We start from the raw sequence: 18,074 nt of genomic DNA, 5'->3' as shown, positions 1-18,074 counted from the left end.
GACGCTTCCCCAAGCAGTGCTGGACTCCTTCCAGTGGTAGCTCGACCTGCAACAGGTCTGCGCGTGAGTATCCTTCGCCAGCCCTCAACCATCCCTATACCTGGTAACAGACATGTCCAGATCTGGGATGGGGGGCGCATCTGGGGAATCTCAGGACCCAGGGCCTCTGGTTCCCAGAGGACCTCTCCTTGCACATCAACGTCAGGGAGCTGTGGGGGGGAAGGAGGGGTGCGCCTTGCCTGCCAGACTTTCAGATTCCCCTTGACAGGCAGATGTGTAGCTGTCCTCACGGACAATACCTTGGTGATGTTCTATATCAACAAACGGGGGGTGCATGCTTCTCTCCCCTACGCTGGGAGGCCCTCATGTTATGGGACTTTTGCGGACAGAATTCAATCCACCTGACAGCATCCTACCTCCCGGGAGTGCAAAACAGTCTAGCGGACACCCTCAGCCACTCGTTCAACGGTCAGCCGCTTCCTCAACGGCCTGGATAGACTCTTCCTGCATACACGACAACCTGTCCCGGCCTGGGACCTTAATTTGGTCCTCTCTGCCCTCATGGGGCCCCCTTTTGAGCCCCCACTACGTGCTCACTATTGTATCTCTCCTATAAGGTCACATTCCTCGTGGCTATCATCTTGGCCAGGAGGGTCTCGGAGCTCAGAGCCCTGACATCTGAGCCTCCATACACCGTTTTTCACAAGGACAAGGTCCAATTCAGGCCACACCCGGTGTTCCTTCCTAAGGTGGTCTCCCAATTCCACATGGGTCAGGATATTTTTCTCCCTGTGTTCTACCCCAAACCACGTTCCTCCAGCAGGGAACGTAGGCTGCATTCCCTGGACGTTCGCAGGGCCCTAGCATTTTATATCGAAAGAACCAGGCTATTCAGGAAATCAGCCCAACTTTTCGTTACTGTGGCCGACAGGATGAAAGGGCTACCCGTCTCATCACAGCGTATCTCCTCCTGGATCACGGCCTGCATCTATGAATGCTACAATCAGGCTAAGGTGCCTGCCCCACTGATCACAGCCCACTCCACAAGGGCCCAGGCCTCTTCTGCGGCATTCCTGGCTCAAGTTCTGACACAGGAAATATGCAGAGCTGCCACATGGTCTTCAATCCACACTTTCACGTCTCATTATGCCATCATGCATCAGGCTAGAGACCATGCAGCCTGCGGCCGCACAGTGCTCCAATCTACAGTGAACTCTGACCCCACTGCCTAAATTCAGGCTTGTGAGTCATCTGCTTGGAATGGACATGAACAATCACTTGAAGAAGAAAAAACGGTTACTCACCTTCTCGTAACTGTTGTTCTTCGGGATGTGTTCATGCCCATTCCAGTACCCACCCTCCTGCCCTGCGGTCGGAGTGCCGGCAAGAAGGAACTGAGGGGGTGTAGGGTTGGCGGGCCCCTATATAGGGTGCCATGGTGGTGCCACTCCAGGGGGTGCCCAAGCCGACCCTAGGGATGCTGCTAAGGGACAATCTTCCGGCTGGTGTGCACGCACCTGCTTGGAATGGATATGAACAACCACTTGAAGAAGAACAACAGTTACGAGAAGGTGAGTAACCATTTTTTAAAGACAGTACCGTATTTGCTTTTCCTTTCCTTTCGATTGGAGATATACCTATCTCCTAGAACTGGAAGGGACCTTGAAAGGTCATTGAATCCAGCCCCCTGCTTTTACTAGCAGGACCAAGTACTGATTTTTGCCCCAGATCACTAAGTGGCCCCCTCAAGGATTGAACTCACAACCCTGGGTTTAGCAGGCCAATGCTCAAACCACTGAGCTATCCCTTCTCTCTGCTGCTGACTGATTGCATACTTCCAGTTCTAAATGACTAGTGATTGACTGGTCAGCTCGAAACTCTGGTGTTCATAGCTCTGAGGTTCTACTGTAACTCATTTGCTGAACAGTGGAATTCTGAATCTCTTGTCTGTGTCTGCAGCTAGAATAATTAGTTCTCAGGAAAAATTTCCCAGGCTCGTTGTTTGAGTGCACAGATGATGGGGTAAGTTTGGGTGAGGGGAGAGGGAAGCACTCTGTGTGTATTTTGTGCATACCTGTATAAATATATGTGAGATTTTATTGTGGGAGAGAGAAGTGGTGACAGAAAGAGAGACAGAATATATAACGGAGGAGGTAGTGTGCACAATTTAGGGAAAAGGAGAAGCGAGAAAGAAAAGTGGAAGCAGACCCTGAAGACAATTCATAAAAAAAGATGCACTATGATTTATTACAGGAAAGAGAGGAAAAACTGGAGTGGAGTCAGGAACAGCAATAAGGTTATAAAAGCCAGAGAAGTGCAGTAAGTCGTACAGGTTGTATAGGACTTGGGATATATATTTCTTGACTAGTTTAGCTGATGAATAAATCTAGCCTGGGACTATGGTGATCTGAGCTCAATTCCCTGCTATGTCACAGACTTCTGTGTGACCATGGCCAAGTCACTTAATCTCTTTATGGCTCAGTTCCCCACCTGTAAAATGGGGGATAAGAGCACTTCCCTGCTTTGCAGGGATGCTGTGAAGATAAATGCATTCAAGATTATAATGTGCTCAGATACCGTGAAAATGGGAGGCACATAAAATAGATAATACCTCAAAGGGATCACTCATCCTCGTGACCTAGGTCTATCAAGGACTAGCCTGCTTTTTTCCAACCAACCAGTTGCCAGTTATTTCTAGGAAGCTTCTCCTACCTAGCACTTTCCAGTAACTGGTTGGTTGATAGGCTTGTCGTTCACTGTTTATAACCTCAGAAATACATGACCACATGCTAGAATTGGATTAGGTTTGGCCAACTACATCTTTTAGTTTAGATTTTCAACTATGGAAACAAGGACTCTTTATTTTAATCATATAAAGCAGGACTACCTGGGCTGGATTCATCCCTATTGTAACATCGGGAATGAATTTGGCCCCATGTATTAAAAGCCGACTGAATACACAGCTGTGTTCTTGGCAGTAAAGATGCCATTTCCATTGGTGTGTAGGGCACAAGAGGTGGGTTGCCTGCTAGCGTAGGGCGAGAAACCGACTTCAGTACAATTTCACTGTTGATGTGGCTACTTCTGATGCCTAGAGACTCGCCAGGCTTTTTCCCAATTCACTGTAGTGGGTCAAAGGATTCACTTATGCACATTTTCCCTAGTCAACATGAGGAAAGTCTTTCTTCAGTAAATTCTCAAAACAGTGGTACACTGGTACTTAAGATTACTTACTAGGATTGTGATCCTGAAAGGAAAAAAGCCTATGAAAAGATAGAAGGATGTACTGTATTTCCTGTAGTTTTATTATATAAACCCTGGGACCTATAACAGGACTGGAGAACTGTAATCTAAATGTAGACTGAAACCTTGACTTTGGATCGATCAGAATAATAATGTGCAATAAAAGAAGGCATGCCTGTCTGAGGTCAGAGGAAAGTCTTTTTGTGATTATGACACAATGGGGGAAAATGGTGTTTGGTAATAGTACAGCACTTTGAAAACACTGCTCTTGTAAGACCAGCGATATTACTGAGATCTTAGGATATTGCCTCTTATGTGATGAAGAAGATAGCTTAGAGTTGGGTTGGAAAGGGTCTGGGTTTTGTTTATTTTTTAAAGCTTTTCTTACTTTTGGCTATTTTATTTTTTAAAAATCTGACTTCTCCTGTATTTATTCCATCTCACTTGCATCATGTACCAAGCACACTCTGATGCTATCCCTATGGAAAGTATAGGGGCTTGAATGATTATGACTTGTAAACTTGATGTGAGAATCAATTTCTGCTGTTTCCTTTGGATTCATATAGGCCATAATTCCCACAGTTGCGCAGTCACTGAGATTTCCCAGTAACCCTAAACTGAAGCCTCATTCTGATCCCTCGGTTAAAGTACTGGACCACTTCATCATTTAACTAATAACCGGTCTGTTCAGATGCAGTCCAAGAATTGGTGCAAAAAGTAATTGCTCTTTTATTTGTGCAAATATATTTATTTTTGTACCAAAGAATGCTGAAAATATGGTTGTGTGTACCTCTGAAAGAACTTTTGAAGTTTGTGGGGTTTTTTAATGTTTTTATGGGACTTTTTTTTAATTGTAGAATTGAATGTTATAGTAGTCAAACCATGTGGGTTTTTTTTTAATCAATACCTTACTATGTTTGTGCCTATTGAGACTATGGTATTAATATATCTAATTAAAATAATAATCTGATCTAATTTCATGGGATGTTATATACTGCAGTTAAACTTCAATTGTCCTGCCTCCAAGAACAAGTACAGTCTGTCCCTTACCCTTATTTTTTCTATTGCAAGGGAAGTCCAAATAGAATGGGATAAAAGGTTTGTAATGTTCAGTGACTAAACTTGTCCATTCTGTTTCCACGCCTCTTCCGCTTGCTTGACGTCATACTATTTTTGTCCCTGTCTAGCTCATTGACACAATTGCCTCAGAAATTGGAGAACTGAAACAAGAGATGGTACAGACAGATCTCATGCTGGAAGATGGATCCACTGATTTGCAAAGGTGATTAAAAAGTATAATATACCGGTAATAGTTCCTGGCAACATAAAGCTTATTTTCACCGTGCCGCCTTATTTGGGAAGCTGACATTTCTGTCATATTCATTAGCTTTCCTCCTGCGAATGCAAAATGTTGTAGGTGCTGTGTAGATTAGTGATGAAGGCGTTTGCCTGTGAGCAGTGGGGGAGTGTCTGCTGATTATGTTGTATGTGTATTTGTTTTAATTTCTTTTAAAAGCAGTTGAACTTTGTGCACTCCCAGTTCCTTATAACAAACAACAAAAACCTAGGAAACAGATACACTTTTAAACACGGAAACTGCTAACATTATTACTGCTGGCTGTGGAGATGAATCTAACTTTTACATTGTAAAGTGTTTTAGAAATATTCGTTGCTCCAGTCACCTTTGTGAAGATTCAATGGAATTTTCATACGATAACAGATGGTAGTTTTGCCTTTGCAGGTTAATAAGAGTGAAGTATCGACTGCTATGAAGTGACCCACGTTGTTAAAGTATTGGTGAAATATGTGTGAAGTTAGTTTAACTGAGACAATCTTTAAATATGTGGACAGTAGACTGATGAATTTTGGGAAGGCTAAGAAAGATGTTACAGTACAAATAATGTCCTGACTCTCTCTTTGAAATGAAACAGAGTGCAGGTGTGGGTTATTGTAACTGTTAATCTAAATCTATCGCTTTCTGTTGTCAAGCTAGGGAAATAGATGGTGTATGGTAAATATTAGGGCTGGACCTCTCTGGTTTTATCTTTTTTAGCAGTACTGATATCTAGAAATGTTTGACAATTCAGTCCATTATGTTAAATTTTAGGGGATTTTCATTCCTCCTAAAAGGTGAAATATTAGTTGTGAAAGGAAAGTAACAGATCCAGACCTTTTGAGTGTATTGAGTAAATATGCAGGTTTCTAACTAACTGATCTTTTATAATATGCAACCTTGTTGTAGCTGTGTTGGCCCCAGGATATTAGAGAGACAGGGTGGGTGAGGTTATATCTTTTATTGGTCCAATAAAAGATATTACCTCACCCACCTGGTCTTTTATAAGGCAGTGCAATGACCTCTTATTGCAGTACCTATTCATATCTCTGTAGCTAGTGCTTAGTTGCTGTTTTCATTGCGGATGCTCATTCAGGCATCTATAACTTGATACTTGAATTTGAATCCAGAGAAAATGTAATATACAAATTGTGAGCCAATAGAGATCTGTGTATTTGTTTGGTTTCCTTTTAAAAATGATTTAAATCATCTTAACCGCTTTTCAAATAGCCAGGATTTTAGAAATGTAGCAGCTGCAAGTATCTGTAGTTGTACAGGTTCAAAGAACTGTTCAAATGGTGAAGTTCAGCTTCCATTCATTTCAGCAGTTGTGTGGCACAAAGAAGTCTTAAAGAGATGTAATCAGCATCTTGGGGAGTGTAGCTAGTGTTGCCCCACCTTCTGTGAGTTGGCTCCCTTCATTAACAGGCATGAGGAGGGAAGGGCATACAGGGGTATAGCTGTAAGGAGCGCCACAAAGCCCATTGCTCTCCATGCTTTCTGAGCCATCCTGCTTTGTGCCTACAGGACAGCTCAGGGTTTTCTGTTTGACTGCTGCTATTCTGTCCGTCCGTGTGTCTCTCTCCCACCCCCTGCTATTATCCTGATAAGGCCAGAATTTGGCCCTGCTTCTTTCAAATGGAGTCTCATGTAAGTTTTTTGTTTGTTTGTTTTGTTTTTTGTTTTTTTTAACTGATTAAGTGAGACTGGCAGCCTTATGTCTAAATATTTTTTACATTTGTCAGGGCCAATTAATAATGTATTTAAATAGTTTTCATGGTATGGTATTCTAAGGTATATTGTCCATATTAGTGTCATCTGGCAGAGGTTTTTTAAATCCGTGGTTCCATTCATTTCCTTCCAATCATAGCAGCATGGAGAAAATTCATCACAGAGCTACCCCTTCCTGAGTGGAGGAGAGGAAACAATCATATCTGCAGCTCTGTTCCCTCTCACCTCCTTCCTCCCCCAACCTTGCCCTGACCCTTGTGGATGAGAGAGAAACAGGCTGGGAGAATGCACATCACCACTATTATATGAGGAACTTGCTGTCATACGCTACACTGGAAAGTTATGCAGCCAGTTGCTGCGTTGACTGCTGTGCAGCTTTTCCGCTCTAGTGAAGTCCCCTTGAGGAGCTGGAGTCCAGAATGTCTGATGACTAAAGGAAGAGCTGGCAGCAAGTCTTCATTAAGCTGCACTGTCAAGGAGGTGTGAGCGCTCCAGAGTCAGATTTGAGACACAGGGCCTCTGTTTGTCTCTCTGTCTAGAGACCATGGTACCCTTCATCCTAGTATCCGAGCATCTGAGGAGTGGAGATAAAGTAAAAGTGGCCTGGAAACAAGTTGAGGAATGGGACCAAGAAAGAAAGAACAAATGCATCAGCAAGCACAAAATAGAGGGTATGTCTTTGGTGCAGAGTTAACTCAGGATCTTACGGAAGTGTTGCCCCAGCCATCCTTCTGTCCATACACACAGTTCTCTCATCCAAATGAGGTGGTGTCTTGAACCTGGGTTAGCTGGCCTGTCTGGAGCTGTAGGCTACAGTGCTACCCTTGGGCTGGTAACCTGGCTACATTGCTGAGGACATAGGCTAGACCACTCAGGTTGTTAGTCTTCCAGTGCCTTCCCATAGTTCCCCCTTGTGCCCAGAAGGACAGACAGGTTCTCCCCCAGCTTACTGAAAAAATGATTGAGTGGTTCAGCTTATTGCAGCATGGAGAGCCATGGGATATGCCCTCAGAAGTTCCAGTAACACACTGGTGAGAACAGTGCCTGTGAGAACACAGTAACTTGGGTAGGAATTTGCAGTGTGCCTGCTCACACCTGCACTAGGCTAACCTGCTGCTCAGACCCAGGTGCTGATCACCGAGTTAGCTCTGCAGTGAAGACATACCCAACGTTACAGAGGAGGGAAAAGGCTCCATATGTTTCATGTGCATGCTTAAGAGGGAAAGCTCCACTATCCTCTTAGGGCTTGTCTTGGCTGGGGCTTTGCTATAATGACAGTCATCGGAGCTGCACCAGCACAGTCCCTAGTACAGGCAGACAGTGACGCAGAGCACTAGTGCAAACAATTACTTCATCTGTCTACACTCCAGGTTGGACCAGTGTAGCTGCACTGATACCTGTCATTGGAGCAAATCCTTAAACAAGGCCTTAGACTTAGGGCATATCTAAACTTCCTATTAGTTTGGACTACAGGGGTGTGAACAGCAGTGAGCACCAAAGTGCTTTGCTGTAACTCCCCCATGTGGACGATGCAGGCATGAGCTAAAAGGTTCCTAGTTCTCATTAACAGTCCTCTTCAAACAGAACTGCATTAATGCGAAGTAGGAACCTTTTAGTTCACACCTGCAGGGTCCACGCAGGGGAGTTACAGTGCAGCACTTTAGTGCACAACTGCTGTTCACACCCCCAGAGTCTGAATTGCAGAGCAGTGTAGATGCCTTTACACAAGGCCTTGGACTCAGGGAGGGACAGCAGCTCAATTATTGCTACTACAACTACAGCAGCATAATTCATGTCTCTGAAATATGTGCCATCAGTAATGGCCCTTTAAAATTCCTGTTGTGCAGTCTGTTTATCATGAAAGTTGAACTTACAAAATGTAGAATCATGTACAAAAAAAACTACATTAAAAAACAAAACAGTGTAAAACTTTAGAGTCTACAAATCCACTCAGTTCTACTTCTTGGTCAGCCAATCAGTCAGACAAACAAGTTTGTTTACATTTGCAGGATAATGCTGCCTCCTTCTTGTTTACAATGTCACCTGAAAGTGAGAACAGGCATTCACATGGCACTGTTGTAGCTGCCATTGCAAGATTCATATGTCCCTTCATGCTTCAACCACCATTCCAGAGGACATGCTTCCATGCTGACGATGGGTTCTGCTTGATAATAATCCAAAGCAATGTGTACTAACACATGTTCATTTTCATTATCTGAGTCAGATACCACCAGCAGAAGGTTGATTTTTCTTTTTTGGTGGTTTGGGTTCTGTAGTTTCTGCATCAGAGTGTTGCTCTTTTAAGACTTCTGAAAGCATGCTCCACACCTCGTCTCTTTCAGATTTTGGACGGCACTTCGATTCTTAAACCTTTGGTTGAGTGCTGTAGCTATTTTTAGAAATCTCACATAGGTACCTTCTTTGCGTTTTTTCAAGTCTGCTGTGAAAGTGTTCTTAAAACGAACATGTGCTGGTCACCATCCAAGACTGCTATAACATGAAATACATGCAGAATGTGGGTAAAATGGAGCAGGAGACATACAATTCTCTCCCTAGTGAGTACAGTCACAAATTTAATTGTTGCATTATTTTTCTAATGAGCATCATCAGCATGGAAGCATATCCTCTGGAATGCTGGCCGAAGCATAAAGGGGCATATGAATGTTTAGCATCTCTGGCAGTAAATACCTTGCAATGCTGGCTACAATAGTGCCATGCAAATGCCTGTTCTCACTTTCAGGTGACACTGCTGGCTACTTCTTATTTACAATATCTCCTGTCAATGTAAACAAACTTGTTTGTCTTAGCGATTGGCAGAATAAGAAGTAGGACTGAGTGGACTTGTAGGCTCTAACCTTTTACACTGTTTTTGTTTTTGAATGCAGTTATGTAACCAAAAAAAAATCTGCATTTGTAAGATACACTTTCACAATAAAGAGATTGCACTTCAGTACTTGTCTGAGGTGAATTGAAAAATACTATTTCTTTTGTTTATCATTTTTACAGTGCATATATTTGTAATAAAAATAATAATATAAAGTGAGCACTGTGCACTTCGTATTCTGTGTTGTAATTGAAATCAATATTGAAAATGTAGGAAAAACATCCAAAACTATTTAATAAATTTCAATTGATATTCTATTGTTAAGTGCGATTAATGGTGATTAATTTTTTTGAGTTAATCGCGTGACATAACTATGATTAATTGACAGCCCTACTTTTTACAATTGAGCTCACAATTAGGGTAAATTTGTAGGCCAAGTTATTACAACAGACTTTACAGTGAGCATGGATTAAATTTAAAGATCACTTTAAGGTTCCTTTATGCTGCCTGGGTGGTATATAGGGCCTTTGTGTAAATGGGAATCAGACCCACCATCTTGTTTGTAACAGTCCCGGAAAACAATAAGGACTCAGTTCTGAATTTCCTAACCTTTGTGGGTTAAACTCATTGTTTATATGAACAGCAGACCAGCCAGATCTCCCGTGTTTGGGGTACGTCCTGCCCTCTTGCTCGGAGAAGATCATTTTCTGCATTTTCTCACTGGAAGGGATAAACTGGCATAGTAAAGCTTGCAGGAATTAAGAAGAGACTTGGCCTAGGAATGGGCAAGAACCTTTAAAGTTTGTATAATCCCCCATTTGTATAAGAGAACAGCTATTCTTTTGTGCCCTCTCCTGAAAAAGTGTCTTTTTCTTAGATACCACTGATCTCATATTAGATTTCTAACTACAGGTGTTTTAAAATCAACACTGGTTGATTTCAGTTTCTGCAGTTTTGGTGAGGGCTTCAGTGAGGCTTTCTTGGCTTCACTGCCCAAGCACTGAAATTTTGATTTCCATAGCCCAGAATGCTTAGACATGGCTGCTAAGCACAACAAAATCCTGTTATTTTGGTTTGGGGTTTTTTTGTATCACTTCCCAGACTAACAAAGAGAAATACTGTATATGGAGGTGGTCTGTATTGACAGTGCTGGAGCAAGTCATCTGAGCTTAGGCAATGATGGGCAGAGATCACAAAAGCAACTAAAGGCCTGCTCCTTCAGGTAAAGAAGGGCCTGCAGAGGCCTGAAATGAACTGATTATGGGGGACTAAGAATGAAAAAACCAGAGTCAGGAGTGCAGGTTACAGGGTCAAAGCAAGAGATCCAGAGGGGATTGAGAAACTGACAAAAAAGCCGCTATAGCTGACAATCCCAGGGGAAACAGTCACGTTGGGTGGCAGAGGTGTGCACATGGATGTGGACACACATTCTAGCCCTCTGCTTACAGGCATTAGATCATACTGATTACAAGTTTCAACGTACACTGTGGACTTATTACCACGAGTTAATTGTAGTTAGGATACAGCTAATTATCCATTTCAGCTCTTACCTTCCAGGTATTTCCCACATCATTGTGGGGTTTCATGAACATAAACAAACTAGGCAAAATATCTGGTTTTCTTTAGTCCCCATGTGAGTTATGCTGAAACCTAGGGAGAATATAAATCTTTCTAGGGGGATTTGAACATAATCAGTGCAGAACATACCAGAATCTGTAATACTTTTATCTCAAACCTACAGAACTTCCATGAAGATTTTTGTTTGTTTTGGTTTTCTGGTTTACTTGGCACTAGTCTTGAATATCAACAGAAGATGACATTATAAAACACCGGGAGAGTCATTAAATAGTAAAATGTAATGCATTTTAAAAATTATTTGCTGCTATTGCACAAGTTATGTTGTAGCAACTTTTTACTATCTGCTATCTCAATCAAATATCCTTTTAACTTTCTATTGTTCATTGTTAAGGTACTGTTGTTTTCAAAGAAACAATACATAACAAGACCCTGCCCCAAGGAGTTTTTCAGCACTTCTCCAGTTTAGACTGTATATCTGTAACCCCTTTCTCTCTGGAATAGTCCTTATTTCTTTGATTTGTGGACCATTTCTTAAAGAAAATGCAGAGACTAGGGCAGTGGTTCCCAAACTTGTTCCGCCGCTTGTGCAGGGAAAGCCCCTGGTGGGCCGGGCCGGGTTGTTTACCTGCCGCATCTGCAGGTTCGGCCAATCGTGGCTCCCAGTGGCTGCGGTTTGCTGCTCCAGGCCAATGGGAGCTGCTGGAAGCGGCGCAGGCCGAGGGACGTACTGGCCGCCACTTCCAGCAGCGCTCATTGGCCTGGAGCAGCGAACTGCAGCCATGGGGAGCCGCGATTGTATCCATACACTGATTGTATCCATAATATTTTGTCTCTATCTGAGAGGCCAACATAAACAGCTGCAATGAGCTTCTGCAGTTTAATTTTGTGTATCTAGGTCACGGAGGCGTGGACACCTGTACTATGTTCCTTCCTGTACCTGGCATGTGAAATGGTTTGTGTGGCTAGAGCTTCTGATAAACACTCTCTGGCTTAAATAAGTAGGTGTCAAGGTTAATCTTCTTACATAAAGGGCGTGTATGACCATGCGTTTGGAAGCATTAAGATCTGAGTTGCTTTTAATCCACCGGTAAATAAGTGGGGAGCTAGGACACACACACACACACACACACACACACACACACACACACACACACACCCTTGGCACTCTTTATATATAGTTACTTAAGCAAGCAGTAAAACTCACTCCCTCTGTCTCCACCACCCAAGTAGGCAAAAGGCAATAGTCTTGACACAGTTAAGTTTGCAGCTGATTCTATTAAAAAGATCTTCTTTAGCCCCCATATAACTCTGGCTTGGAAAATTCATTTGGCTTGAGTACTGCTAACTTGCTCTGAAGGCAAAAACAGAAAATTTCTGCAGAAAATGTGTTAGGCTCTTTTGAGTTACAGCTTCAGAAAACATTACCGTGATCACAGAAGTCAAAAATCTCTGTAACTTGTTATAACAAATCATTTGTTTCTGGCAGCACCAACAGCAGCCTAGGTGTTTTGCAAATATAAAAGGGACTGTCTCTATTTATAGCTTGTATTCTAATGTAACAAGCAGACATGGAGGGTAGGGGAATGGGGAGATGCAAGCCAGGCAGGTGGTGATTGGACACACTGGTAATAGAAAATGTTAGTGAGCTGCAGCTCACGAAAGCTCATGCTAAAATAAATTTGTTAGTCTTTAAGGTGCCACAAGTACTCCTGTTTTAATAACTGTTGTAGCTCTTACTTGGCCATGCGATAAGAGTGAGTCAGTCCCCCCCCACCCCATTTCTCTTCTCAGACTTTGACCATAGTGGGGGGAACTGGGACTTTTTGTCCAGCTGTCCTGGCTGTGAGCAAGTAGTCAAGGAGTGGGGGAGCAATGTGGTGTGGGGCGTGACTCTGCCTCTCCTATTCTGGCTGGGTGCATTGTGGAGAACGAGCTGCTCCATGAAAAGAGGTGAAGCAACTTGCTCCCCCTTCAGAACAAGCAGGGAGCATGGAGGAAATGTGACCTACCATTTGATCTCTGATCTGCTCCTGGGGTGGCACAGCTACGTGCCAGCCCTTCTTACTCAGGGCAGATCCTAAAGTCACAACGTAGTCTGGTGTGACTGGGAGGCTTGAGAGCCATGCTCTCTCATTCGGAGGGAACATCTCTGCTCTTGATCTCTAGGGCATACAGCAGCACTTGTGCTCAGAGTTTTCCTGTGCCTGGTCTAATTTCTGCATCAGGAGATCAGCTACCAAAGTAACAGTTCTGTAATTGTTTCTAACAAGGGAAGAATCACAGGATGTTCTTTAATTGGGAAATAAGGAAGGAGTGTAGACATTCATGTGCAAGCCATACTGCATGTTCAAAAGTTTGGAATTGATAAAGAACATTTGAATAAAACAACCATACAGTGCTGAGTTTGTTTTGTTTCTTTGCAAGCACGTTTTTAGTATGTAGTATCAGCAGCCCCAGTGCGTGCTGTTATTATTCAGTTAAACAAGTATTTTAATAACTTGCTACCTCACCACTAAATAAATTTAACTCAGGATAGCTTGCCAACTTCCCCTTTTAGGGCCAGCTTCTGCCTTCTTTCCCTATTTGGGAAGAATTAAGTGTCAAAACCAAAGCTTTAAACTTTATACATCTGTTTATCTGTTTACTTTCAACTGCGAGGCAAGGACATTTAAAAAAGGGTAGTGATGAAAGGCCTCACTTTGACACACAGTAAAATGTTCGATAGAGAAGCTGGAAGAAAGTGGGTTTAAAATGCAGGCCATGTTGGTTTGCATTACATTAGTACTGACAGGCCCCGGTCAGGATCAGAGTCGCATCGTGCTTGGGTCTGTACACACAGGAAGGACAAAAGTAGTCCCTGCCCCAAAAAGCATTCAGTCTTTGATTACGATAGAACACAACAGATGGGTAAATGGGACGATGAGGGACTGGTGAAACAAGCCAGTTTGCACTGTAAGTGATAGTCACAGCTCATTGTCGTCAGCTGGCAGCATTTTGTAGGCATCGCAGTCCAGGTGAGTCTTAAGGAGGATTGTTTGAATTTTTTTGGAGGGGTTTCTCCCATGCATAAGGGTCACCAAGGGAGAAGGCATAGAGGTGTTTGAAGGAGAAGCTGAGTGACAGGAGCACTAGATTAATAGTGGCTAGTTAGGGGGAGCCTAAGCCATGAAGAGCCTTAACAGCAAAGAGAAGAAGCTATTGCTTCATGTGGAGGAAAAGGGAGGGCTAGCTGAGTGGTGCAAAGAGGGGACTGCCATGGTCAGAGCACTGAGCCGCATTTTGAATGGACTTGAGTGGGGCAAGTTTTCTGCAGGTTCTGACTTTTGGGATCCAGATGGGAATAAAAATATCTGAATAATAATAATAATAAAACTCCTTTAACATGAACATGAGAGGAATGGCTGTTAAAAATGATACCCTACTTAATACAGACAGGCATGCATATGGGTGTGTATAGTATCTCCTTGTAATTAATTGCTATTGTCAAAAGGCTATTGTCCACCAGACAGTAATGTACTATAACTCGCTCTTAAAGAGAATTTGTGGTCAGTACTAGTGATATGAAATCTCAACAGCAGAAATACCAAGTAAGGGAGATACGCCCAGTTTGGTCATTTAAGAGAAATCCCTGTTTGTAGAATTGTTTGCTCTTTGAGAAATGTACTTGCCTACATTTTAATTGTTGTTTAATTCTCTTCCTCATAGCCTAGTAAAGGACATGGATAATGTCTGTCCTGAGAAAAAGGACTTAAAAGGCTGTCCCCGGGACTCTGGCTATGACAGCCTCTCCAATAAACTCAGCATACTAGATAAACTTCTCCACACCCATCCTGTGTGGCTACAGCTTGGCCTGAATGATGCTGAAGCAGTGGAAATTCTGCAGTCCCAGCCTCCTGGAGTAAGAGACAAATCTTCAAAATGTTTTTATTTATTTAAAGTATCTCTTCCTAATGTAGCACACACTCACCAGTGGGTTACATACATGAAAGGAAGCTCATCCCTTAGGACCACAGCAGTTTGAGTCTGGGATGAGTCATCCCCCTTACGTGATAGCCACCATCTTGGCTGATGCTTCGTGGATTGAACTAGGGCCAAAAACATGAGCTGATATAGCTACAGAGCCCTGCCTCTCTCGCTGGGGCTGTAGAAGACTCATGTTCTCTATGGATCAGGCACAGAGGAGGGACCTGTCACGCTCACTGACCAATGGGTCACACTATTATTAGATTTGCTGGGCTGGACCCTAGGCCCAGCTAAACTTTCTCCCCAGGTGAGGGAGCTCTCGGGTAGTGTAAAGCTGGAGTAGCCAGTTTGTTCTCTAGGTGCATCCCACCTCCTGGCCCGGGGGCTTGTCAGAGGTAGGAGTGGGCAGGGTGGAGTGCAGCTGCACTCCATTAATTCTTGGCTGGTGTATGGGCCTTGGGGACTCTCCAAGATCTCTCTCCAGATCTCTCTAGCCTGTGCTGGAGCTGGATTAGATGCAGCATGTTAATTCGGGGAGCCTTATCTGGCTCTCTGATAGCACCTCATCTTTCTCCTACCCTCAGCAGATCTCTGTACAGGAAAGAATCCAACCTGCTAGGCTTACAAGTGCAAACAAAAATATTTTTCTAACTATCAGCACATCACACTTGGCCTCAGGCCTAAAAGGGCCATCATCAATTTGAATAGCTCATTTCTGTCTGAAAATGTTGATTTTCCATTATTGTGAGTAATACTGCGCCTAAGCTGAAAGCAGTTAGTAGACAACCATTTTTTCTTCCTTTTGTTTACTTTCTGTCAGTGACAGCATTTGTGTAGTCAGTGTAATTATTTCCCCTCTACAGTCAGGCTCCCGTCCTTCAATGAGCTCCGTGTGGGTGGCCCTCAGTCCATGTGGAGCCCTGTTGACTTACATGGATTATTCCTCAAATATGTGAAAAACAGCTTGCAAGACTGGGACCAAAGTTAGTTTATTTCTTGATGAAAAGCCCCTTATGAACATTGGGAGGGGAGCAGAAAAGTGCTTATAAATCCATTTAAAAAAACAAACCTTCAACTGAAGTGAATTTCAGTGTGAATTGGGCACCTTAACTCACTTAAATTCCTTTGAACATCCCAGATTGAGTTTTTCAACTCTCTTATCCCTGTAATCAAATCAAAATTTACATTTTATTAAACACATTTTGGGGGATTGAAATTTGCATTCTTGATTATAGCTGTTTACATCCTCAAATATTTGTATTGCATTTGTGTTTTAAAATGTATAACCCTGGAAGTTGAAGCTAGACAAATTCAAACTAGAAATAAAGCTCACCCTTTTTAATAGTGAGGGTAATTTTAACCATTGAAGCAGCGTACAGATGGATATAGTGGATACTCTGTCACTTTGTCTTTTAAAATGAAGATGGGATCTTTCTAAAAGATGTAGTTTAATTCCACTATAAGTTACTGGATTTAAGAAGACAGGTTAGTAATGGAGAGCGAGCTAGATCACTTAATCAACTGGCTATAAGCAAACAATATGCATTATAATACAGCTAAATGTAAATGTAGACCACTGGGAACAAAGAATGTAGGCCACACTTCCAGGATGGGGCACTGTGTCCTGGGAACCAGTGTCTCTGAAAGATGTGGTGTGGAGGATAATCAGCTGAACATGAGCTCCCAGTGTGACTCTGTGGCCAAAAAGAACTAATGCAATCCTGGGATGCATAAATGGGGGAATCTCAAGTAGGAGTAAACAAGTTATTTTACCTCTGTTTTTGTCAGTGCTGTGACCACTTGTGGAACACTGTCTCCAGGTACCCACAGTTCAAGAAGGATGTTGATAAATGGGAGAGGGTTCAGAGAAGATCCACAAGAGTCATTAAAGGATTAGAAAACCTGCCGGTAGTGATAAACTAAATAGATGGAGCTCTTTGTATCTAAATGGGGAACAAATATTTAACAATGGGCTCTTCAGTTTAGCAGAGAAAGGTATAACACGATCAAATGCCTGGAAGTTGAAGCTAGCTAAATGTAGACTGGAACCGAGGTATACATTTTTAATGGTGAGAGTAATTAACCGTGGAACAATTTACAAAAGGTCATGATAGATGCTCCATCACTGACAATTTTTACTTCAAGATTGGATGTTTTTGTAAAAGATCTGCTTGAGGAATTTTGGAAAAGTTCTCTGGCCTGTGTTATGCAGGAGGTCAGATTAAATTATTTTAATGGTCCCTTCTGGCCTTAAAATCTATGAAAAGCATCTATAACAAAGATTTCTAAAATTGTATTTCTTTTTCCTTCTTGATAGATCTTTCTGGTTAGGAAATCCACAAGAATGCAGAAGAAAGTCCTTTCGCTCCGTCTACCCAATGAATTTGGATCTCACCTCAAGGAATTTGCAATAAAAGAAAGCACATACAGTAAGTCATGTATTATGGGAGTCATTTGCTATACTGTATGGGCTAGATTCATTTTGCATTGGTGAAACCCAGTGTCTGGGCTCTAGGCTGTAAGCAGCAAAAAAAATAAACCAGGGTCAGGGGAATAACAGTGCAAGCTGCCTACAACCCCCACTCTGCTGTGGGTTCCAAAGCCATCTGGGCAGACCTTCCCGTGAGTGGGGCTGGCCCTGGAGAGAGTGGACAATGTGCAGATTAAGGCTTTGATTCAAACATATGCCTACCTTGCCATAAGCAAGTGAGTAGTCCCACTGAAGTCAATTAGAATACTCATATGCTTCAAGTTAAGGCATTTGCTGAATGGGGGCCTCACTGCTTGTTATAGGCAGTCTCCACTTGTGAGGCTTCCACAGAACCCCACCAGAATTTAAAACTGTCCTTCCTTGATGATGCCACCATCACCCTCCACCAGGTGACTTCTCTTCTGGCACATCTTTGCCCTGGGCACAAAAGAGAATCTGGGTTTATGTATTATTTTTAGTTGTTTGTTTCTTAGAGCTAAAAACAATTTTCACCAATCATAAATGTAACCCCATTGAGAAACATTTCTAATAATCCTTGGTTTTCATGATGATGCAAGTATTATTTGTTCCATGTCTAAGGCCTTGTCTACACTGCCACTTTACAGCGCTGAAACTTTCTCGCTCAGGGGTGTAAAAAAATACCCCCCTGAGCGATGCAAGTCTCAGCGCTGTAAAATGGCAGTGTAGATAGTGCACCAGCACTGGGAACTACTCCCCTCGTAGGGGTGGGTTTTTTACAGTGCTCTCCGGTGCTGCGACTACACAGCCACGTTAAAGCGATGCCACGGCAGCACTCTAACATTGGTAGTGAAGACGTACCCTTAGTTACTAGAAATAAAACATAGGCTGGGTTCCAGTAAGTTTCAAAACAAAGCTGTAATGATCTCTGTGAAAAGAGGGAGTGAAAAACA

The 18,074-nt window shown here is 42.7% G+C and overlaps 1 protein-coding gene across 5 annotated transcripts in view; it reads left to right on the top strand.

The window, feature by feature from the left end:
- The window catches only part of RIN2 (Ras and Rab interactor 2), a 112,524-nt gene that overhangs the window by 60,104 nt on the left and 34,346 nt on the right, over positions 1-18,074 (top strand). For 4 of the 5 annotated variants that reach the window (XM_039531342.1, XM_039531345.1, XM_039531341.1 and 1 more), the window contains 3 exons: positions 4,431-4,525; positions 14,415-14,607; positions 16,990-17,101. In XM_039531342.1, coding sequence (XP_039387276.1) covers positions 4,431-4,525; positions 14,415-14,607; positions 16,990-17,101 — 400 coding nt within the window. The remainder of the gene's footprint in view (positions 1-4,430; positions 4,526-14,414; positions 14,608-16,989; positions 17,102-18,074) is intronic. The other variant, XM_039531346.1, reaches the window with a different exon arrangement.

Source organism: Mauremys reevesii, linkage group 3, assembly GCF_016161935.1.
Source record: "Mauremys reevesii isolate NIE-2019 linkage group 3, ASM1616193v1, whole genome shotgun sequence".
NCBI classification, from domain to species: domain Eukaryota; kingdom Metazoa; phylum Chordata; order Testudines; family Geoemydidae; genus Mauremys; species Mauremys reevesii.
This window is presented reverse-complemented; position numbering and strand designations above follow the sequence as displayed.